Source organism: Argiope bruennichi, chromosome 2, assembly GCF_947563725.1.
Source record: "Argiope bruennichi chromosome 2, qqArgBrue1.1, whole genome shotgun sequence".
NCBI classification, from domain to species: Eukaryota; Metazoa; Arthropoda; class Arachnida; order Araneae; family Araneidae; genus Argiope; species Argiope bruennichi.
In genome coordinates this window covers 121,843,618-121,868,752 of record NC_079152.1, presented here as the reverse complement: position 1 = coordinate 121,868,752, position 25,135 = coordinate 121,843,618, and the positions used below count along the sequence as shown (strand labels likewise).

The 25,135-nt window shown below is 31.1% G+C and overlaps 1 protein-coding gene across 2 annotated transcripts in view; it reads right to left on the bottom strand.

Moving 5' to 3' along the window:
• Nucleotides 1-25,135, bottom strand: part of LOC129955476 (ribosome biogenesis protein SPATA5L1-like) — a 335,554-nt gene that overhangs the window by 53,735 nt on the left and 256,684 nt on the right. The window contains exons 1-2 of one of the 2 annotated variants that reach the window (XM_056068228.1): nucleotides 15,792-15,843; nucleotides 5,494-5,680 (exon numbers count right to left, since the gene is read on the bottom strand). In XM_056068228.1, coding sequence (XP_055924203.1) covers nucleotides 5,494-5,680; nucleotides 15,792-15,811 — 207 coding nt within the window. In that variant the 5' untranslated portion in view covers nucleotides 15,812-15,843. Of the gene's footprint in view, nucleotides 1-5,493; nucleotides 5,681-15,791; nucleotides 15,844-25,135 lie in introns of those variants that run through there. The other variant, XM_056068229.1, reaches the window with a different exon arrangement.

Sequence of the window (25,135 nt, the reverse complement as noted above, 5' to 3'; positions counted from 1 at the left end):
TCACATCTCATTCTAATTATAATCGCAATGCACTATGGGATGACATATGGGATGGCCTAATAAGGCATCGCCATCTAGTATCCAAAAGTGAAGATAAGAGTAATGCCACTGCTACAAGGTATATTTCTTTGCCTAATTTCCAACAACAGATTACTTTGTTGTCCTGGAATTCAAACAGTTTTGTTTTATAAAAAATTTAATCGTATGATATTCTTTCATTGCTAAAAGATTAAGAAAAAAGGCATTCAGTATCTGTGTAGTTTACAAGACGAATAAAAAAGTGAAATAATACAGCGAAATTTAGATGATGGACGAACCGCACAATGAATTTTTAATAGTGGTATAATGGCATGGTCTAGTCTTTGTTAGAAAGGATCATATACATAATGAACATGGCATACAAATAACACAGCTTTAATGTTTGATAATTTGACGGAGTCATGGACATATATGATATTCTATATATAAACGATAAAAGAAAGAGATGAAACGAATGATTCTATATGTAAACGATTAAATAAACGATTAAGTAAATGGAAGATATATGTAAATGAAATTAAATATAAATAATATGCTTGGCGAACCAACAGTCACCAAAGCAGAATAATAGTCGATAACTGTTTAGAAATGAAGCTTTCATTAAACCAGCAAATATTTGAAACTCGTACATTTAAAAATGATAAGTAATTCAAGCAAATATTCAAAAAAGGCATCGATTTATTGTTTTGTGTTTCTTTTAGGAAGCCATTTTGATCATATCGTAACAAATAAATGGTATCACTAAAATTTGGGATCTAAGTAGATTTTGTCTGAAAACAATACAGATACTGCATCCAAAAAGGCCCATTTCCGGAGAAAACCGAAATATTGTTTTACATTTTCGAGCCACAATGCATATTAGGAATTATAAAAAAAATATTCTACGGCTCTTTATAGCTGAAAGTTTTAAAAAATTAATTGCTAGAAAACGATGAATGATTAGATCGATTTACGATCGTTTTGTGAATTATTTCCACACATTTGATTTATTTTCGCGTGCAACCGAATAATCAAAGACTAATAAGAAAAATCGACATATTCAGCAATGAATTTTATTCGATGTATTAAACGAAATAGTTTTTTAAATATTTATTTTAATTGCAAATAGAAAAATAATGAGGCCATATACTATTTCCCTCTGCGTGTTTCAAATATCCACCTATACATGAAATAAATAAATAAACACAGTATCATTTTATCTATTCAAAAACGTTTTAAAGTGTTATTATTGATATTTTCACATTTGTTTTGAATTCTTAACCACCCTGATTTAAATAGATTTAATGTTTAAAAGTTTTAAAAATATTAATAGCATAATACAATCATGTCCATAAATTAAGTATAATTCAGAGTCACGGGGAAATCGAATTCTAAAATACATATATCATCCGTAAAATGACAACACATATCTTCAAAAATCATATGCAAATTGCAGGAAGCCACCAGATGACACCGATAGTACGTCGCAATGACGAGAGTGTGAGAGAGTGATGTATAAGGCAAAGAAGTAAAATGGTTCGCAAGCGCTTTATAAGCCTTTCAATGTATTAACCACATAATTATGACACAAAGGAAGCATATGGATGATTTTTTTACGTGGTAGAATTATCGGCCGTCAGGAATGTGGGTGTACCCAGCTGGAAGTATACGAGGAACTTGGAATCGCTCAGAGGGTCGTTTCCAGGCTTTAGAAACGATTCCAAGATGATGATAATGTGAGTAGACGTTACAGCAGAGGTCGCCCCCGAGTTACAACGCCGAATGAGGACCGGTATTTGGCAGTTACTGCCAAAAGAAACATACGAACCACAGCATCAGACCTGTCTCGTCAGCTCTCTTTAACCACTGGAACGACAGTTTCAAGGCAGACCGTGTACAGACGCTTAGGGCAGATTGGTCTATATGCTCGTAGGCCAGTCAGATATGTTCCACTTACTGCAACTCACTGTCGCCTGTGGTTAGCCTCGAGTAGAGAGAATGCATTGTGGACACCGCAACAGTGGGCTTGTGTGATGTTTTCCGACGAGTCCAGGATTAGCTTGCAGTCTGATTCTCACCGGACTTTCATATGGAAAGCTCCAGGTACCCGTTACCACCAAGAGAACGTCATGGAACGACACCGTTACAGTGGTGCAGGATTGCTCGTTTGGGGAGGAATTATTCTGGATTCCAGAACTGACCTGCGTGTTCAAATTGGAACCCTGACAAGCCAAATCTATCGGGACTTCATTCTGTAACAACATGCACGTTTGTTTCGGGGCGCCATGGGCGCAGAATTCGTGTTTATGGATGACAACGCCCTTCCTCACCGTACAAATATCGTAAACGAATGCTTTCGATTGGAGGATATCACCTGTATGGACTGACCATTATTCTCACCGGACTTGAATCCAGTAGAGCATGTGTGGGACATGATTGGCCGACGAGTTGCAGCCCGTCAACCACCTCCTACCTGTCTAAAGGAACTTCGGAGAGCATTGCTTGATGAGTGGTGTAGTATTCACCAAGATCAGATCGTTAATTTCATACTCAGCATGCCTAGATATTCTACGAAATGTTATTGCATCGTCTAGGAGACATACTATGTATTAATCATCATACCAACCATGTAAAATTGGTTTTTGTAAATAGTTTTTTTTTTTTTTTGTAATTTGCTTCAGGGAGCAAAAAGTCGCAATTTTTATTAATGATATCAAACATATAGCATCTTTTTTTGCTCTTTACCTTTTGTTTAATAAATAGGCTTTACAAATAAGTCACGTTTGTTTTGCTTCCGATTCTTTCTTTTCCTGAACTTGCATTATCCTTAATTTATAGACATGAGTGTATTATACACCTGAAAATCAGTTCGAAATGGCCACGCGATGTCTTAACTATCTTCAGAGATTTGTGAGGAGCGATAGTAACGATGTTTCGCCTTCACTGGTCAATGATCAAGATCGAAATTCACGATTCGTATCTCTCAGATCGCCAAACGTTGGAAGTTTGTTTTCCGTGTCTTTTATTTATAAATTTTAAGTTTGATCCCCTTTTAACTGTAAGATGCAAAAGGAATTTAAGATGGTGGTCGTTTCCTTCAGAAATTGTAAATTATTGTCTAAAACCGTCGCGACTAAACCAACTTTTCATTTTCTATTTTTTATGACGGGCTCTGAAAAAGGCAATATTTGAAATTAAATCAATTTGTAAAAAAATATGTTTCACGCTTCTACAACGTTGTGAAATTAAAATAATACATATAGATATTAATATATTTTATACACTTCATTGTAAAAATTTAAGATATAAACATTCTACGGAAAGAAAAGTGTTTGTGGTATAAGGGATTCCGAGCCTAATATGAAACATATAATAATCGCAACTAATGAAGTCTAAGTAAGAGCACAACAAAAAATGAAAAATTAATAATAATTCATAGATTTTTCCGTTTTATTATACGATAAATCTAATGTTGAAAACTTGAATGAGACATTTAACCTTCCGTCGGGCGCAATGCAAATCCTAACACGATCGGGCGCAATTCATCTAAGAGATTAATGTACTCAATTAATGCAATTTTTGAATGTATGTTAAAAAAACATATTACTTTTCACTTACATTTGAGTATATTTAGTATGAGTATTTGAGTATATATGAGTACTCAATTAATGTGACTTCATCTCACAGATTAGTTGCGCCCAATGGAAGGTTAAAAAATTAATGGCTGCTTTTATTCTTTCGTGTATGAAATATTGATAGAAAAAATGTGTAAGAGTAAAAAAAAAAAAATCTGCTCCTCCATTTTGGCGAATTACAACATTATAAACTTATAATGATGCAATTTTTCAAAATGGAGTTATTATATTGGTTTATTACGCATTTTAGTACACAAGAAACCATTGTGTACTATTTCCTTTCCGTGTTTTCGAACACACTAATATAATGAGACAGACGAATAAAATTTCCCAATTGGTCTATACGTTATAGTTGTTGATACGTATGAAACATTAAACCATACATCACTTTTATAACTTCGTACCATCTTGAATAAGTTGCACCATCTGCTTCCACTCATACGCACTCACTTTATGCTTGCACAAATAATGCACACACAATTAAATGTGTGGTGCCATCATTGTATTTATTTAATTGCGCATTATTCTTAACATTCAGTAGTTTGAAAAGGTTTTATTTTTGCATTTAGATGCATGCTTGTTGTTCCTCTCTGAAATTAAATATAAAGTGCAGTTTTTTTGTGTGCAAGTCGGCTTAGCTATGGCTCAAAATAAACTGAACCGTCGCTGAGCTGTTTAGTTTTTGGAAAGGAAAGGTGCGTAAAAATAATTTTTGTATTTATAGGAATTTTGCAAGTTTCGTCAGCAGTTACCTAAATAGGAAATGTCAAAATTTGAAATTAATCATAACTACAAAATCAGGAATTATTAAATTTGCCATTTAAAAATGAAGGGACTATTTTGTAATTCCCTGGTATTTCTGTAATTCACTAATTATGTGCCACTCCGATCAATCATTAATTTTCTATCCTATGTAATCATCAATAATTTTAGACCCAGAATGCTGAATAAACAGAAAAATTTACATTTTTAGCATCAGAATCGTCTAGATAACCAATTGTTATCTAGACCAAGATTTATAAAATCTTTAAGGTCTGAAAAGCTTAAAATTGTTGTCACATTATTGGAATATTTTTCTTTGTAAATTTAGCGAAATTTAAAGAAAACATGATCAAAATAAATTTTACTTGAAAATTCTATAGAATTCTAAAAACATTGATGCTAACTGTAATATCACGTATAAAAACGTCTACAAATAAGACTGAAGCATACAAATTTATCTGGAATTTTTTGAAAGAATGAAGTTTTGAATTGAAACATTGCATCAAACGTAATTCAGATGCCCAAAAAATAAGTCTGAAAATGATGCCAAAAATCGTCTGAACTCGAAATTCTCCGAATTGTAAACAAATGAAAGAAAAGAATCAAATTCCGAAACTTTGCAGAATATATTTACAAAAACAAATTTTGATGCGAGATTTTAGCATTTACATGCTGTAAAAGATTTAATAAGAAAATAAAAAGCTTAAAAATCCCTTAAGATACATATCAGGAAATAAAATATTTTTGATTGAAAAATATTCACAACAATGAGACAAAGGTTTCAAATAACATAACAGAAATCAGGTTTTGAATTGATTTATTCTGTATTCATGGAAAGTTATTTACTAAATTTAATAGAAATGTATAATATATTGTATAATAATAAATAATGTATTGTATTCTTAATAAAAAAAATATTGAATTGCATTTTGAATTTATTTATTATTCATTCTTGAAATTTCAAAAAAATAAAATCTCATTGGAGTTTATAAATCGAGGAAATACTTTTGTAAGAAAAGGTAATTTTTGATAGTTTTATCGGGAATGGGGAACTTGCGCTCAATAAATTATCTCCTACCTTATTAAAAGGTGTCTTTTGCGCTTGCATTGTAGGTGTACTGGGATTTGGACCTTCGGCAGGAAAACTTGGCGTCCATCTAGAGGGGTAACTGAGCGAAAGTTCCACACACCTGTGGTCGGTTATCTGCGTTTTCACAATCCACACACATTTCACAATCCTTGTTTCAGCGAATACTATCGCACACCTGGAAACAAAATTAGTAAACTTTTGTAAAAGAGTTTGAATATCCAATGTTGCGGTTTATTCGTAAACCCAATTTTGCATATTTAGCTGCATCTCCGGTTGGGCTAATTGGTGATAATGGAATTGCAGAAGTAAAATGCCCAGCATCCTGGGAAAATATTACTCCAAAGGAATGAAAGCTAAAAAATATTCATTTTGGAAATTAAATAAAGGTGGAAATATAAAAATAAATAAAAATCACAAATATTATTTTCAAGTGCAGGGCCAGAAAAAAAAATTCGAAAACACAATAAGAATGTTTTCGTTGCTTTTCTCCCTCTGGATATTTTTATAACTGTATTTTTTAATATACATATAATTCAGAAACCGATGCAATTTTGTCTGCATTTTTTTTTTGTAAAAATTTTGGCTAAGTGGATTAATTTGATTATGGGATTCTGTTAATTATCTGCCAGTTTTGTTAAATAAATAATAAATTTCAAGAATTCTTTTGCCTTTTGCTTTCAATACATTATTTAGAAACAAACCCACCTTTGCTTATTTCAACACACCTTTTTGTTAAATATTCTTTTAAAAAGTATTTTAAATCATGTAAATTCTATTTACAAAATCAATACTGCTTTTATACAGAGAAATGTCTTATATCTGATCGATAATTATCTTTTACAAAAAAAGATAAAGAAAATACATGTCTAAAGAGGACATTTTCACATACGAAATTTGAATACTATATTTTGGATAGAATAGGATATCTAATACAAAGGGAATTGAATTTTTAGGCTACGACAAGACATAAGTTTTGACTTCAAATTCAGGTTTCAGTGATACAACTATATAAATTAACAACAAAAAAAATCTAATGCAAGTGGCCAGTAAATGGAATGATTAGTGCGTTCCACACAATTATTATTTATAGATTTTGTTTCCTTCTTAATTATATTTATTAGTTAAGAAAAAAAAATTAGTTTGATATTCTTACTTTAATAGGAGTATTTTCAAAATAGCAGAAATAATTAAAGTTTGTCATATTTGAATCACCAAAATAGTTTTTAATGAAAACTGACAGAAAAATAATTTCAATAAGGAAAAACAGTAGATTTTATAATAGGCAATAAACAGTAATAATTATAACATAACAATAATAATTATAAAGGCAAATAAACAGTAGTTTATTTGCCTTTAAAAATGGTATAAACTTTCTGAGAAATACGCTTTAATCTATACTTATATATAAAGCTCAATGTGTGTATGTGTGCGTGTGTGTGTGTGTGTTGGCGCTCTACAGGCCAGGTCATTTGACATACAGCTATCAAATTTGGTACATGTATACCTTAGAGGTCGGGAATGTGCACCTGGGGTCCCTTTTTTGAAATTTTAATTATTAATTAAAAACTAACTTTCCCCCCAAAAAAATTCTTTTTTCCCCACCGCCAATTTTTCCGCCAAAAAATTCTTCCATTTTCCCCACCGCCAAATGAGTAAGGCTTCAGTTTTTTTTTCTCCCAACAGTAATGAGGCTAGGGTTAACATTTTTCGGCGGATTATTTCAAACGATTCTGTTTATTTTCTTAATGTCTGATGCATTTAAAATTAAACATTGTTAATTAATCGATCTGCTCATAATGAATCTAAGAAAATTTTGTTGACAAATTCTTGAGATATTACATAAATTAAAAAAGATATTGTTTAGTGCCCATAAAGTTTGAACGCTCAGTGACTCTATTTTCAGTAATCAGATTATAAAAAAAATGCTTTGTTTCAGTAAAAAAATATTATTATATTAATTGAAGATTAATTCTTTCCACTTTAATTTAAAGCATAAATTCTACGGGTGCTAACAAAAAATTAGAGAGATACATATTACGTTATGACTGAAGGCCTTTATAATATTATGAATGAATTATATGACAATCAAAATTTGAAGTTTTAAAATATTTTGATGAAGAAGCTATTAAAGTAGGAATTGCATAAAATATTTAATTATTAAAATTTTAACGAACATTAAGATTGGTGAACCGGCTGGTCGCCAAAGGTGGCTAGTGTAGAATAAAACATAGCCTATTAAAATTGCTTCATCGGTTCAATTAAAGAAAATGATTCTACAAATTACAACACTAATTTTTTTTAAGCTCAATAATGGAAAATAGGTTTTGATTTTCAAGTCCATATCAGCATATAAAATCTGAACTCAAATTTGATATTTTATGAACGGTAGCATTTCCTTTTTTATTCGTTTGTTCCTCAAGATATAAAAGAACACCGCCTTAACTTTTATATTGTTTGGTGTCTTTTTATATTAATTATTATCTTTTTACTTTAGTCTTTTCCAATTTCAATTAATGATAATGTTTATAACTGCTTTCTGAGAGCTACGGTAGACCTCTTCAAATTCAGAAAGTAATTTTAATTCCAATTTAAGCCCTTTTTGGAGGAATTATCCCCCCCCCAAAAAAAGAATAACTTAACCTTATCTTTAAAGTATTTGAATAAAATTATACTATAATATGTACTAAACTGTGGTCAATAAAATTTACTCTCAAAGGATATAACAGGTTTTGTTGCTTAATTTCAAGCGGTTTAAATCTTTTCTTTGCTAAAACATACAATTACTAACTTTCATTACATTTTTTAAAAAAATTTTCTATTAATTAAAGTGCTTAAAAATTGATTCCAAATTAACACCTTCAACACCTATACAGAATTGCATTACCTTAATAACACTTGGGCATATGTGATTGAATTCATGTGACATGAGGACTGGCTTTTTGAATTAGTCTGCAAAGATTTATCAAATATCCACAGATAAAGTTAATTCATTTCTTAGTTCAAATATAATCCCAATAAAAATTAACCGAATCTATCGTTACCATACAATATACTTTTGTAGAAAATGAGACCAACTCAAGAACTTCTAAAAACGGCAGTTGAACAGAAAACTGCGAGTGATGAGGAATTTCTTGCACGAAGAATTGTCTTCACTTTTCCAAACGTGACAATTTTTAAATTTAATGTTTCTATCTAGATCAAAGCAACATTCGTTTCTCCAAATAACATTTTTCAGAAAAAAAAGTTTTGATTTTGCGGGAAAAAAAAATTCTTGCTGAGTATTCCAGTTAGTCTTTCAGATGGTTTAAATGTTCAGTTCTTCAAGTTTCTCTTCCCTTCTTTATAAATACGATGGTGCAACTGCGAACAGTGAAAGTGAACAACGTCATGCGTGATTATCAATTTTTTTTTTTTTCAAGTCACAATGATTGGCTTGTGTACTAGTTGCATTCTGAAATAAAGGCTTTCTCCCACCTTTGTGGCCAGTCCTTCGAAATTTAAAACTAAGCATATCTCTTGCAAATTTTCTAGATAGAAATGTGAAATTTTGTATTGATGAAAATAAGAAAAAATATATACTAATTCACACTTGAAATTATGATGGATATATAAAAATTTAATTTTTGCAATTTTTGTACAATTGCCTATCTTATTTAATGAAATTTTGTAATTCAAATTATGTTTAGATGCAATATTTAAAAAAAAAAATTAAAAAAAAAAATTAAAAAAAAAAAAAAACTTGTTTCTAAGTGCAACGACTTAATGCATTTTTAGAAGAAAAATAAATGGTGACTTCAGAAACCATGCTTACATAGTTGTGAAATTAGTTTTTAACTTAAGGCTAAATATTTACCATTGTAATTTCAATTTTGATTACGATAAAGGTCCAATGTATATGAATCTATACTTTTGGCAAGAAATTCAGGGGTGAAAAAAGAAAATGGACGAATAAAATATAAAGTAATATTGTTACGAAATTTCCGGGGTTCGTTTGGATAGTGGAAGTTATATGGTGTGGAGAACGCTCAATCAGCAGGCGACAGTAGAAAATAGAAACAACGACGTTTATTTACACGAAGACACACAGGACAGCACAAAAACGACAACTATATACTGCATAGAAGACGATTTTCTTCAGCCGAGACGTGCAGCAACAACAGCATATAACAAGAGTCTACTGCAGACAGTAGCGCACAGCTTAGTTCAGCACCATCTTCACTCCGTCGCTGCTTCGCTTATCTCTGCAAGGCCAGTTCTTTATCGTCGATTCCAACTACTCTTCAACTCCACTGGTCCACGACGACTCGGCAGCTGCAGGCTGCTCCTTTTATAGGTCTCAGGAGGTGGGGCTAGAAGCCTCTCAACCAATCAGGAACGTTTGAGGCGTAACTCGGTTCCTACTGGACGGATCGGGAAAATTGTCGATGTTTCGGTTATAATCTATTTTGGCGTCAAAGTCGCCAAATTTGTCGCCAAGCTCTGTGACCTCCTATGGAACCAACTATGCTGGGAAGCCGCATCACAGATTCGTAACAATATATTTTATTTCTAGCTTTCTTTCATGCATAGATTTAAGACAAATTGAAAATTAGTAATAGATCATTGGCAGCGCTTTTAAGAAAATAGGCAGAAATTTCCTACTACATTACTTGCGAATAAAACTTAAGCTCATGATACTGTATCTGAGAATAAAGTGTTTTAATGTAGCACGTTTAGATGTTGCTTTTAAATGTCGTTTGGACCAGAATAACCTGGTTGGTAGAGCGTTGGATTCGCGTCCCTTAGGTTGCAAGCTCGAACTCCGCTGGCCGAAGATTCCCCGCGTGGTTGGTGGCTGACGCGCGTATTAATCTGTCGTGGTCACAAAGTCCTCCATTTCGAGAGTAATACCACTGGGGGTACTGGATCAGGGGTGATCGTTCTCTGATTCAGGTCTAAATTACGATCTGTGGATGAGTGAATGAAGTCCGCCCCTTAAAAAGCGTTGTGACGTGTGTGTAGCTAAGTCGTTCTCTTGGCCCTAGATGGCGCTACTATATAAAAAAACAAGAGACGCTCCCCCACCGGCTTAAAATCGCTGTCTTTGTAGCAGCGAGCTTGTCCATGGCAAATGCCATAAGAAACAGCAACAAATGTCGTTTGCGGTACATTGGCTTATGTATAGTTAAATCTCACAGTAAATAAGCTAGAATATGAAGTAATATATTTCAGATTTGAAAGAATTTCAGTAATTATCAACATTTTCTTATTGAAAATATGTTTTTTTTTCTCCTGAGAATTAACAGCAGCTGTTTTTAAAATTATTAATATGATTCCTATGATTTATTTTAGCCAAAACGCTTATTATTTTGCAAAGAAAAAAACAAGCAACTTATTTGAACAGCTTTAATGTAAAAAATACATTAGCTCATTTCAAGCATCAGCTTGTGGAATGTATTTACATAAAAGCATACACACATATAGAAAGAACTAAACATTATTGATATCCATTTAAATTTGAATTTAAAGCTCTTTCTGTTTTTTTTTTGTTTTTTTGTTTGTTATTTTGTTAAATAAAGTTAAACCGTAAGAGATATAAAGATTTAATCCTCATAAAAATAAAAATTATAATTCATTTTATTAGATTAAATTTGTATTGTGCACATCAGAATTATAATTTTTATAGATGTCTTCCGTGTGGGAAAAATATACACGTGTTCCTTTCTAATAAATACATTTTTAAAGCAAATTTCTCACACTTTATATTTATTATTTTCAACACTCGTCTGAAACGTGATAAGGGTCATCAGCATTTTTCTCAAGGAAGTTTCACTTCGTTATTAGAGACAAGGAGTATCTTTCTCACTCTCATATTGATTTGATTACCATTTGGCGTACATTGTAAAATCGCCAAATCTTAAATGCAAAGATAAAGTTTATAATGTGGTAGCTATTTTTAAGGCTTGAGCGAAAAAGATACCTTTTAACGAGGTTGGGGGAAATTTACTGAGCGCAAGTGCAACACAACCGTTTTATCTCAATACATGAAAATACTTAACGCAAAAATAAAGAGCGAAAAATAAAAAATTTGTAATATACAGAAAATATAGGGCCAAAAATGAGAAAATATCAGCTATGGTTTCTGCAGTTTAATTTAGATACATTAATGCCGTGTTCTTAAAGTAGCACTAAGGCTTTATAGGGAAGGGTATCGTATTTTTGAAACGTGTTCAGATGACGAGAATTAGACTTGAGCTGGTAGCCTCTTTCCAAACAAGACTAAACTAATTTTTTAATTTACTTACCTGAGTCCTTGCCCCTTCAATCCAGCGACCCTAGGCAACTGTTTACTTTGCCTAGTCAGAAATCCACTACCGAGTTGGAGTGTTTTAGAAATCATTCATATTTCTCCTTTTAGTTGTTATTATTCAATGGAATGTATCTAACTTGTTTACGAAAATCGCATTACGTTTGAAAATTCATTCAAAACATCTATAGATGAATGATTTTCTTCTAACTCTCCGCATTCATTTTGTGGTTAAAATTATCTAAATAGATTCATATTATTTTCTTTGTGAGAGAAAAAACATCAATTATAAGCATAACGAATGCCCAAAATATCTTTTGAGAATTGCCCATTTCAACTTTTATCATTTTGCCTAACTCGAGTACATATTATATGATTTAAGCTATATAACTATATGAATAGTTATCAACCAATCAGTAATATGCATTTCTCATAGCTGGAATTATGACAGCTTCTCTTTCCAAATCAAAACTTATATTTGAGTATAGAAATCCGCATTTTTTGCTTGACTCCTAACTTAGGGACACCAGTATTATTGATTGCGTATTCTAAAAATAGTAACTTCTGAAATTCGTTTTAAAGTTTTAATTACTTCCCAGAATTAGTAGAAACCAGAACATATACTTTCTAATAAGTATTTAAATATACTAATATGATATTAACTGCACAGTATTTGTGAACAATACTTACGAAAGAACCTTTTAGCATGTGGTCTTTGACGATTACTTCCTGGGATGTGGTTAAACAACCACTAATAAAACCGAATGAGTATTTTCGATGCAGTTTTTTTAAAAATAGAATTAAAGCAAAAACTTCATTTATAACTATAACTGTAGTCACAAGATTACGTAATCAAATTTCATATATTTAAGTCATTGTATTTTTTTGAATTACGGCGTTTAAATGCCTAATGGCATATGCCTAGCGTTTAAATGCTTAGTGCCGACGTTTAAATGACTTAAACGTACACAGACTGACAGATTGTTAAACTCCGTGACGGATTTCGTTCTAAATTTTATACTTATCTGCAAGATAGATGTCAAAATGGCGCATTAATTTTTATCTGTTTAGCGTTTCTCTTTCTGTAGTTATCGTGATCACTTGTACTCAGACAGCTGGACAGACAGACTTTCAATGCGTTTTTATCAACCGACTAAAACCAAAATTTGACACAAAACCGCACTTGTAGGCACAAAATACCATACAAAATTTGATGTATTTAAGTCAAAGCGTTTTTTTTAATCATCGCGTTAATATATTTCTGAAAGTACAGACCGACGGATGGTCGATTCCTTGTTAGAGTTGGCTCGAAATTTGACAGTTATCTACACTATAGATGGCAAATCTGTGTACCGAATTTTATCCACATAGCTCTCTTTATTTTGTAGTTATCGCGTTAAATTATATTCGAACAATCGGACAGACAGACTTCCTCAGAACGGATGTAGCTCAAGCTTTATTAGAAATCTAGAAATTTGTTGTAAAGACCATGTACTAAATTGTATCCGCCTAGATTAAAGCAGTTTTTTAGCTATCATTTTAATAGACAGATATATTTTCAAAAGTGTGTTTTACGGTGCTCTGATACTTAGAATTTCATAAAAATATCGAGTTCGAATTGTTTGCCGATTACAATACTTTCCCATTGAATACTACCTAAAAGAGAAAGTAAAAAAGATGGTATTGATTCTGGAAAATTTCTGTTTTTCGAAAGATAGGATTTTCCTCGGAAAATAAAATTCTTAAACTTGGGTTATATTTTACCCTCAAAGTTACAAGAAAACACATGGTTCTCAGAACATTTGTAATTCTACATTCTACAATTGTTCATGGCCGCGGTGGTCTGGTGGTAAGGTCTCGGCTTGTGAGCCGTAGGGTTTCAGGTTCGAGACCCGATTCCACCGAAGAACCGTCGTGAAAGGGGGTCTGTTGTACGTTAAATCCGTCATGCCAAACGTCCTCCTGCTGGTGTGGAGAGGGGGGGTGCCAGCTCAGGTGTCGTCCTCGTCATCTGACCGCGGTTCAAAATTACGAGGTCCGTCCCAAAATAGCCCTCGTGTTGCTTTACAACGGGACGTTAATATAACTAAACTAAACTAAAATCTACAATTGTTCATTTGAACAATTGTATATTCTACGAATTCCTTAACCTCACCAAACATTATTAAGCCCCCTTTAAACTATGTCGGAATAAATCCTTTAGAATCTTTAGTCCTTTGAAATTATGTGTGAATTTCTTGCAAAAAAATAAGATGAAAGTGAAAGCCGTTACATCGGAATCGAAGATGAAGATTTTAAAGTTAAGAACTTTTAAATGAGAAATTTTTGTGTTTATAATCCATTTATTCTTTCAAAATGAAACATGCAAAAATTTACGCTGATAATGATAACTATATTTGAAAGTATATATATTTATTTTTTAAATATTGGAATTTATTAAATGTGTGCGCTATTAAAAGTGTATAGTTGTTAAAATGATTTTTATCTTTATTAAACTTCCTTAAAAAAAAATCGAGATCCTATTTTTGCATAATAAAGTAATTAATTCTTCATTTATTGAACCTATTTTTCCATGTTTAAATGTTTAGATTTTTTATAGATAATTAATGTCTGTAAAGATTATATGTAGATTTCTAATTGTAATATTTACAATTTTTTTAAGTGAGTGATAAAAAAATATGTTTAATTTACAAAACCAAATACCTTTCGTTATTTTAAGATTTCAAAGTAAAACATTTCAGTAGTTTATTTTTAATTTACTGAAGAAAATACCTCAAAAATTTAACGATTAAATGAAATTGTTTGTTTACAATAACGTTTTAATTTTTAAGGTCAAAAATAATCCTGTTAAAATATTTACAATGCCCTTATAAACATCTTAGAAAATCATCATGATATTAGTTTATTTCGGTAACATATGAGGTTTTAGACAGTAGCCAGAGTATTCGGCTTTTTGTTTCCATTCCAATTTCTAACTGAAAGAGTGGGGGAAAAGCAAGAATTGACGGAACCATGGTAACGAAGTAGGGGAAAGTGTGGAGAGTAGGAAAATCATGTGATCTTGAAACACCTATTTTATTTACACAGGTTATAATTAATGGAGCTGCAAAATGTAATTAGAAATTCTCGAGAAAGGGCTCGATTTGTCAAGAAAAACTTCATTCAGCCAAAGGAAAGAAGATGTAAATGAAATCAAGATGATAAAAATAGGCTTCAAATAGAAATTTAACCAAGAGTGAAAATAGGCTTCACTATTGCCAAATTACTTACCTGGCAACTGATGCTCATGTCAAGCAAGATTAATATCTCACAAAATTGATTTTTACTTTATATAAAAAATTACTTTCTTGATGATATTAATATCATTTCGGTACAAATTTTTCTTTATTTTTAATGTTATTTTAATTTAAGCTAATAACAATCTGTAATAAAGTTTTTAATGTTAAGATGAAATCCAAACTTATCCATCAAAACATTCAGTTGTGCACTTTTGTCAGTGTTAAAATTATAATAATAAAATTATTTTTCTTGAATATTGACTCCTTACAAGGATTTTCAGTTCTGCTTTTATTTTGTACATACACTTTTTAATTTGTATTTTGCATAAATTTTTAGTAAACTTATTCAATTACATTCATGTTTTCCAGTCGCATAGAAAAAAAATGTGATTTTTTAAAGCACATTTGATATATTAATTATAATCAAAATATAATATTAATTATAATCAGCCTAAAAATACAATAATTCTGAAGAAATAACCCATCTCAAAGACAGTTAATTAGGATTAATCTTTTTTAGTGAGATATTAAATTCATATTAATCGTTTAATAGACTGAAAAGTCCATAATGTGAAGAATCGACTCAAAGAAGCTTAATTAGGATTAATACTTTTTTTAATAAACTATTTACTTAAAAGTAAAGTCTTAGTCATATTCAAATTCCTGATAGATTCGGGACAAATAGTTTAAGTTCAGTATATTCTGGTACTTGGTGAACTTACTTGTTAAGAACATCTTGCATAATTTGAAGCGCTTTTAAGCTTATTTGCAATATTTGTTTTGTTATGGAAAAGCGCAAATTTCCTCTATCCTGAGTAAACGAACGCCATCCTCACGCCGTTAGTACAATTTGGCAGGCGCCAAAACATTTCTACATCTACGACGGCAATGACATCACACATCAGGTGCCGAAAGTTAAGTTAACAAATCTGTGAATATGAACTGTTTTGGAAGGTATTTAGTGAATAATTAAAACGCCGCATCATAAGAAAACGCTTCTCCTAAAAGGATGTTCATCATTTGCTGAACACTATCTCGATTGTGATACTGATTCACACAATAAATGAATTCCAATAATGAAATCATCGCCAAATCATAATAAGATCTACGTATCTTGAAGAGACAGAGAGTGAGAATAACGTAAACATTGCAGTTTCACCTCGCCGTTTTCAAACAGAAACAGCTGTTTCTATGCGGCTTATTTTCTGCACAAAAGCGATTCATGCAAAACAAAAGGCTGATATCTCACTTTAAAATGTCACGGTTCAAGAAATAATTATCCAGCTGCTAAGAGGTGACGTTGTTAGGCGAAAAGAAAGAAAGGATCAGAGGCCTCGCTTTCATTTCGATGCGCATATGAATAAAGAGAAAGAAATTAAATTATTGGACTAATAGCCACCTTAGGTGACCAGCTGGTTCGCTGAGGATATTAATAATATTTAATGCCAGTTAAATCGTTTAGATGTAACTTCATGTCCGTGATTCCCCTAAAATCATCCGATATTAAAACCGTGTTATTTTAATTGTTCTATTTATTATGCATATTGATCTTATTAAAGTTCTTTTAAAAATGTAGACTTAATCTGTATACGCATCCTCTAAATTTTGCGGTATTGCAACTGCATTTTTTTAATGTTTTGTTGACTGTGCAAATATTAAAAAGAATCCTTTATTAGATTCCAACAATGGAAGAAAATCACGTGAATAAATATCTGATGAAAGAGTTGAAACAAAACAACGAAAACAGTTTGGATAGCAAAATAATCTGTTGCTAAAAATTCAAGAAAATATATTTTTTAAAAATTGCCAGAATTCTGGAAAAATAGCTATAAAATTGGTTATCATCAAAAGAAGCATTTTTTCAAAAAAATTGAAACGGTGTAAAATTTATTTTTGTGCAATAATATATTCGAAAGTTATGGCAGGAAAAGCGTCAAAATTCAGCTTAATTTTTAATTAAATAAAATACTTTTTAATTAATTAAAAATTAACACCTTTTACATTTTCACCTCCCAAAGTAAATCTGTACTAGATTTGTGAGTTCTAGGTGTAATGATCTGGCCGGTAGAGTGCCAGCACGCGCACACATGTATCTTTATTATTAGTAGAAATTGTGTGTCCATTTATTTTAATTTCCTGCTTTAATTTTTAAAATAAACCATCCCCCATTTTTAAGCTACTTTTTTTATATGATTTCAATAAAAAAAAATCAAATTTTTTAGCTATAATTTCGGTATATGGAATTGCCAATCTAAATCCAAATAGCCCTAGTGTTGCTTTAGAACGGGTCGTTAATAAAAAACTAAACTGAACTAAACTGAATTTTTTGAATTTCGAATTTATTGTCTTAGGTTATCCAGAAATTTTCTTCTGAGTAAATAACTCATGCTGAAGACGATGAAATAGGTTTAATTTTAAAACATAGAAAAGTTGAATTTAAAGTAAATATTCCATAAAAAAACCGCACAATTTTCTTAAATAACCATACGGTCCTGTGAAATTGGAACAATTCTGATTTTTGATTTCTTTTCGGATTGAAAAATGTTTCCGAATATGAAGGAAGTGACCTATTTTTCTATTTATTAGAAAATAATTTATTTTTATAAAAGAAGATTAGCTAGATTTAAATTTAAAAAAAAAAACTTTTATAGAATCTAATCAATATTATTTAATAGCCTTTGCATGGATGTATAGACCGAAGGATAATCATAATAAATATAATTGTTTATATTTCATCATTTTTTCCTACCTTTTAAAAATTCATTATTTAATTGAAAATACATTTTTTCATTTTTTTCAAAATTTTATTATTTTATTATTTATTTGTATATATTTCTTAAATTTTATCTCTCTGCTAATGCCTAGTAGGGGTCCCAAATAAAAGCTTTTACTAAAATACGCACGCACGCATGCACACACACACACACACACACACACACACACACACACACACACACACACACACACACACACACACACATTTATGTATGTAGGTTTTTTTCTTTGAAGTGTTTTTAAATTTTTAAAATCACTATCAATAAATAGTTTAATCTAAAACAATGATCTAACTAAGCAAAACCAATAACTTAATCTAATTTTTCAAAAAGTTTCGATCTGGTAAAAAAACTTTTCTTTCCTGCTTTTACTGTACAAAGAATTTTATTTAATATAGGAATAAGCCTATTCTAGGAAAGAAATGAAATAAAAGCAAAAGGTAGATGGTTCTTTATATCTTCTTGCTTTCAGAAATATAAATTATTTTATTGTTTACCATGTTTTAATTTATTTCATTTTACTTATTTATTCCCATATTTTAAAGTTTTTGTCCAATATCTCCCTTAACCAGCATCCCTGAATTTTGGAGCAACACGGAATAAAATTGAGGAATCAGATCACTTCAGTAAAACCAAAGATTTAATCAGAACATTCTTTGAATTAGTGCATTGAAATTTTATTGAAAAAGTAAACGATATTTTGCCGACGTTATAAAAACTTGCATTAACTTTTTTTTTTTTTTTTTACGATCAGTTTCATCAAATGTTTACAAACGTTAAAAATTCAAACAAGCAATAAAAAAGAAAGCTGAAAACTTAGAATCGGAAAGTTTTTGTAAAATTGAATTTTAATTTGAAATCTTCTGCAATAGATAATTTGAGCAAAGCAGCCATTCAGCTTCAGCGCCTGAAATTCCAAAGTGTTGAATGGAATCGAGCGCGTTTGCAGACGATTACGAACAAGGAGCTGAGACAAAGGGAAAAGAAATGTTCTATTTCAGTCACCTCACGGCAGGCACCCGCGAAAAGTAGTCTGCTATACGTTCCCTTCTTTTGGGGTCCTGTGAGAAAGGCAGGAAAAGGAACAATGCAAATCACGTGAAGCCGTATTTCCCCTTCCCTTCCATGTCTGACGTCATAAGGCGAGGGCGGTTTCATAGCAGCTTTTCGTAAACATGTTTACGTCCAACTCCGAGGCAGCACGAGGAGATAAAGAAAAACGGAGAATGAGGTAGGTGGGTGGGAGGGAAAAAGCAATATTAAAAAGGCAGAATCGGCTGCAGAAAATAAAACTTCGCAAAGAGGAGGAGGAGAAGGAAATGGAGAAATAAGATCGGTTTATACGCTCGGATGAAGCTTGTTTTTGAGACGTTCAGCAAAATCGATTTGTGCTTTAAAGTGGCTGCATTCATTCGAGGGGGAAAAAGTGTCAGGCTTGCGCAATAAAAACACGAATGCTCAGTGTTATGGTAGGTACGGCAGACAAGAGAAGAGGCTTGTGTTCGGTGCAGAACGTGATGTTTGAAATAAAACAGTGGGTTAAAAATTTGAATTGGATTGGTGGTGCTATATTTTAACGGCAAAAATTGTGGAGAATCTCAAGATTTTAATTTCTTGAAACATAAATTAAAATCTGTTTTCAAAAATAATTTATATTAAAAAATTAAAATCTGCAATTAATTAGTTTTTTAATCAGAAATTATTGTTTGTCGTATTATCCACAATGAGTTATATAATGATGAAAAGGAACTACGAGGAAAAAAACAAACAAACTAATAAGCGGAAATGGTTCCCAAAAAATTTTCTGGCATACCTTCTAATAAACTTTTTTTAAATGAGTTTCTTGAAATTTTTACCGAATCTGTCATGTCATTTCTGGCTAGTTATTAGGAAATTAATCTCTAGCACGCATTAACCCTTTGACAACACATTTATTTGAAACGACTTGTGTATTTGAAAAACATTTAATTTTTTGTACATATGAAGGCAGTAGCTTTTAAGTAAGAATTCATTTATTTCTTATTTTTCAGAATGTATACTGCTATATGATAAAGAATAACTTAAGCTAATTATAATTACAAAAAAAAAAAAAAGAAAGAAAAGAAAATAAACCTAAATTCAAACAAATACGGAACTTTCTGATACGTTAAATGTACCCAAAGGGTTAATAGTATCCAAAAATCGAATATGTATTTTAGATACAAAAATGCAAATAGACCAACTGAAACAAAAAATTGACACAAAACTGTGCTTTTAGTTACAAAATCACTTGACAAATTCGATATATTTAAGTCATTGCATTTTTGAATTACCGTGTTTACATGTTTCTGAAAGCACAGACCGACAGACAGTCAACCCATTGTTGGATTCTGCGCAAAATTTGACAAGTGTCTGCACTATAAATGTTAAATCTGTGTACTGATTTTTATGTATCTAGCTCTCTCTGTTTATATTTATCATATTAACTTATATTCGAACAGCCGGACAGACGGACTTCCTCTGAAGATATTTTACTGAAAATTAGATAGCAATCTGCAAATTTGGTGTTAAGACCGTATACAAAATTTCAGCTATCTAGATCAAATCGTTTTTGAGTTATCTTTGTCACAGACAGACAGACGGATATTTTCCATATATGTATTTTTTGAATTCAGGGAGATGCAAAACGTGAAGTTATCAAAATCTCGAGCCCGAATTTTTTGACGATTACTTCCTCTACGCATGCGAGAAAGTAAAAATGAATCGACAGCATTGGAGGTAACTAAAGTTCAGTCCTAAGAGCCATCGCCGACCACCGTACAATCCTTCCAATGGGAGGCACGTCCCGTCATTGGTAGGGGGTAGCCAACCCCACACAATTTATGTAGGTGGCGAAAACCGACCACCATACTGGGAGCTTCATATCTAAGATGTCCTCCCCCCCCCCTTTGGGAGATAAATATATGATAAAGTCAATGGAGAACACTCTTTGTAGTTTTCTATATTTCTTCTTCTTTCTTTCATTTCTACATTTTTCTAAAACTTTTCAAGCTCAACAATTCCAGTTTTTAGAATGATTCGTCCGTATTAATTCCTAAGGGTTCTTTTTTTTCATACATACTCATTGTTACATACAAATTGAAGCTGATGTCATGATTTTTTTTTTTTTTTTTTTTTTTGCAGAAACGGGACATTTAAAAGCGCTATGCTCTCTTAAGAGAATTTAGTAGGCTGCAAAACAAAAAGCAAAATTCAACATAAACACTAATTTACATGTAGGCGCCAACTTGAGCAATGTATATTTCACGAACGAGCAGTTAAGTTAAATCATTCTAATAGACGTGATTGGCCGTAATAAATACTAATAGATGTATGGTTAAAAGAAAAAACAAACAAACAAGGATAAGATATTTAGAATTAAGTAGAACATTTTGAATTGTTCTGCAACACGGAACAGACACTAGGAACTCTGCTACACAAAGAGGGGTTCATTAAAATTTTGAAAAAAAGAAGCGTTCTTCTATGTTTTTGAAAAAAAAAAAAAGAAAAAAGAAAGAAAGAAAAAGATTAAAAACTAACATTATCTAAATATATGTTTTGAATACATAAAATATATTCTCAGAAGAGATATATTCTAGCAAAGTAGTTCATGTGCACATTGACAAATATTGTAAAAATAGCAAATTACAAATGAAGCAATGGAAATTCAGAAAAAAAAATAACATAAAAGTTATAATAATAGTAAATATAATTAATAATAAATATAAAAAATTATTATAAATATAATAAATATTTTAAATTATATTTATAATATTAATTATTATTTAGTTATAATAAATATAATTAATGCTTAATACAAAAGTTATAATTAATAATAAATAATATAATTAATCAATAAAAAGAATAAAAATAAACTATTTTTAAAATTAATTATACTATTAATTATTAATTAATTATAATTAAATAAATAATAAATTAATAAATAAACATAATATAAATTATTGTTAAAAATAAAAGATATTTAATAATAATAATTTTATTAGTTTATTATTATTTTATAAATAATTTTATGTTGTAAAATATCATTTAGCCTGATTTTTTTTCTCCAACAATTCAACGGAAAATTAAAAACATAAAACGGAGTGAAATCCAATTAAAAAAAAATAGTTTTTAGAACATAGCTGAGCCTAATATTTAAAAAAAATTAAATCCCTAAAATAATTTATGGATTAAAAGCATATGATTATTAACTTACGTTTAACGTATGAATTAAATTATGGAAAATAGTTTTCTGAATGGGCCCCACTGAAAATTCCGAGTTCATAATATTCAAAATCCTTAAATAAAATTTAAACTAATTCTTAAATCTTTGTTGATTAATTGCTTGATTTACTGAATGCTGTAATTTAAGGAACAGATTTTAAATGAAAAGTTGCAATTAGAAATAGAGCAAAATTTAAATAAATTTTGTAAACAGTAATTGTTTTCTTATGGAACAGTAAGATAAAGAACGAAGATGTTTATTTAAGCATGCAAATGGATAAAGGAAAAATATGTACAAACAAATGAATAAAAATACATACAAATGGATAAAGAAAAAAAAATGTTGGAAAACAAACGTTTTATAAAATAACTTCCACTTAAACTTTCTATTTCCTACATTTAATTGATTAGGAAGCTAAAACCTACGCATTTCCATTTTGATAACAATTATTGCTTCCGAAAAAAAGATTTTCATTAAATAAATTTTCTCAACACGTGCGCTTTCTTTCTGCAGTTCATATCAAAGAACGTGAACTGCATTTTCCTAAGAGAAAAGAAATAAATGATAAGAGTTAAGAGTAATTTAATATGTTAAAAACAGAAAGATATTTTTTTATTGTGGACTTTTTACCTTATCCAATGCCCTCAGAGGAAAAAGTAATTTTCATTGAAAAATAAATGGATTGTAATTTTATTTGACCTTTTTTTTTTCTTTTCTTGATTCGTGAAATTAATTGCTTTAACTTAATAGTATCGGGCATCAGGTGGCACGTCTTTAAAATGCAAATTAAGAATTTAAAGTACGATATGTACCGGGAAATGGGTTTAATTCTTTTCAGCAGTTTTGTAAATTGAATTTATTAATCTTTTTTGTAAGTACTAAACAGTTTAAGAGCAATGAAATATATATTTTTGAAAATATGTGAAAAAAATTCTTGCGATTTTCTAGTATATCTCTACTATTAATAAAGATTAATGTGTGTGCATATTTGTTTTGGCACTCTAGAGGCCAGAGAGTGTTGGACTAACTTGGTATACATGCTTTGGAAAATGAAATATGCACCTTCAAAAAATTTTCTTTAAAATTTTAATTAATTACAAATTAAGCGAAATCTTAGCATTTTCTCCCAATAACTCCCGAAAGTATTACTATATAAAAATAAATTTCGCATCATCCTAAAACTCAAAAATCTTCCGTTTTTAATCAGTTTTTTAAAGCGTAGATTGCAACTAAGTATTTCAGTGTTAAAGTAAAATTCAAATCGTTTTCATTGTTGCTAGTGAAATTTCATCCAGGCACGTCTTTTTCCTGTTTTAATGAATCAAGATATGAATATTCGGCTTACTTTTTTCATGTTGAGTTGATTTCAGTATAAGACATGTTTTTTCTTTCTTTGTATACATAGTAAGATATTCTCGTAAGGCACGTTTCTCTTAGTACACATAATTCAGAGAAAGTATTGTAATCGTAAAAAAATCTTCTAAACCTCCCTGAATTCGTAAAAGACATTTTTGAAAATATCCGTCCGTCTGTCTGTTTGTGACCGAGATGACTAAAAAAAACTTTGATCTAGACGGATGAAATTTGGTATACCAACTTTACAGCAGATTTGCAGATTTCTATCAAATTTTGAGCAAAGGAAGTTCTTCGGCTCGTCTGTTCGAATATAAGTTAACATAATAACTACGAAACGAAGAGAAAGGGCCGCGGTGGCAAGGTCTCGGCTTCGGAGCCGTAAGGTTCCAGGTTCGTGACCCGATTCCACCGAAGAACCGTCGTGTAAGGGTGTCTATTGCACGTTAAATCCGTCCTGACCAAACGTCCTCCCGCTGGTGTGGTGTGGAGAGGGGGGTGCCAGCTCAGGTGTCGTCCTCGTCATCTGACCACGGTTCAAAATTACGAGGTCCCTCTTAAAATAGCCCTAGCGTTGCTTCAAACGGGGCGTTAATATAACGAAACGAAACGAAGAGAGCTAAACAGATGCGTTTAGGTACATCTGTATTGTATACATCTGTCAAAATTTTAGCCAAAACCAATAGAGAAGTATTGTATAGAGAAAGGATTGCAATCGTGAAAAAGTCGAACTCGAGATTTTGATGAATCTTCATCTTTCAAATTTCCTTGAATCCAAAAAATATATTTTTGGAATTATATCTCTCTGTCTGTCTGTGACAAACATAATTTAAAATGCTTTGGGCTAGAGGATGAAATTTGGCATACGGTCTTAGCACTAAATTCTATCAAATTTTGAGCTAAATCTGTTCAGAGGAAATCTTTCTTTCTTTCTTATGTGCAGCCGAACACTGAACGAAGCAGTATCGACAGGAATTGTTGTGGCCGACTGCTGCTAGGCTGATTCAGCAAACTTATATCCTCTTCGAGGCAGTTGGCCTCCAGTCTTTGAGTCAGTCTGTCTGGCTATTCGAATATAAGTTAACGCGAAATTACAAAATGAAGAGAGCCAGATGGATAAAATTCGGTGTACAAATTTATCATCTATAGCGTAGACACCTAACAACAGCCAAATAGTTAGGTGCTCCAATATGCATTTCAGATACCTTTTTTTTTTCCAACTAAATGAAACCGAAATTCGACACAAAATTATAATTTCAATGACAATATTCCATATCAAATTTTATTCATTAAAAGCATTGCGTTTTTGAGTAATCGTGTTTACGTGCGTGCGAATGTTCAGTTCAATAGACTGTCCATCTATAGACGGATTTGGTTCAAAATGTGATACAGATCTAGGCATTAAATATGTGTTCCAAATTCTATTTAACTAGCTCTTTGCGTTTTGAACAGACAAACTTTCAGTCAATGCATTTCGTTCAAAATTTGATTGAAATCTAAAGTTTTGGTTCAAAATTTGATACGGATCTAGGCATTAAATTTGCGTACCAAAATATATTTAATTAGGCTCTTTGCGTTTTCAACAGACAACCTTTCAGTCAATGCATTTCGTTCAAAATTTGATTGAAATCTAAAGTTTTGGTTCAAAATTTGATACGGATCTAGGCATTAAATTTGTGTACCAAATTCTATTTAA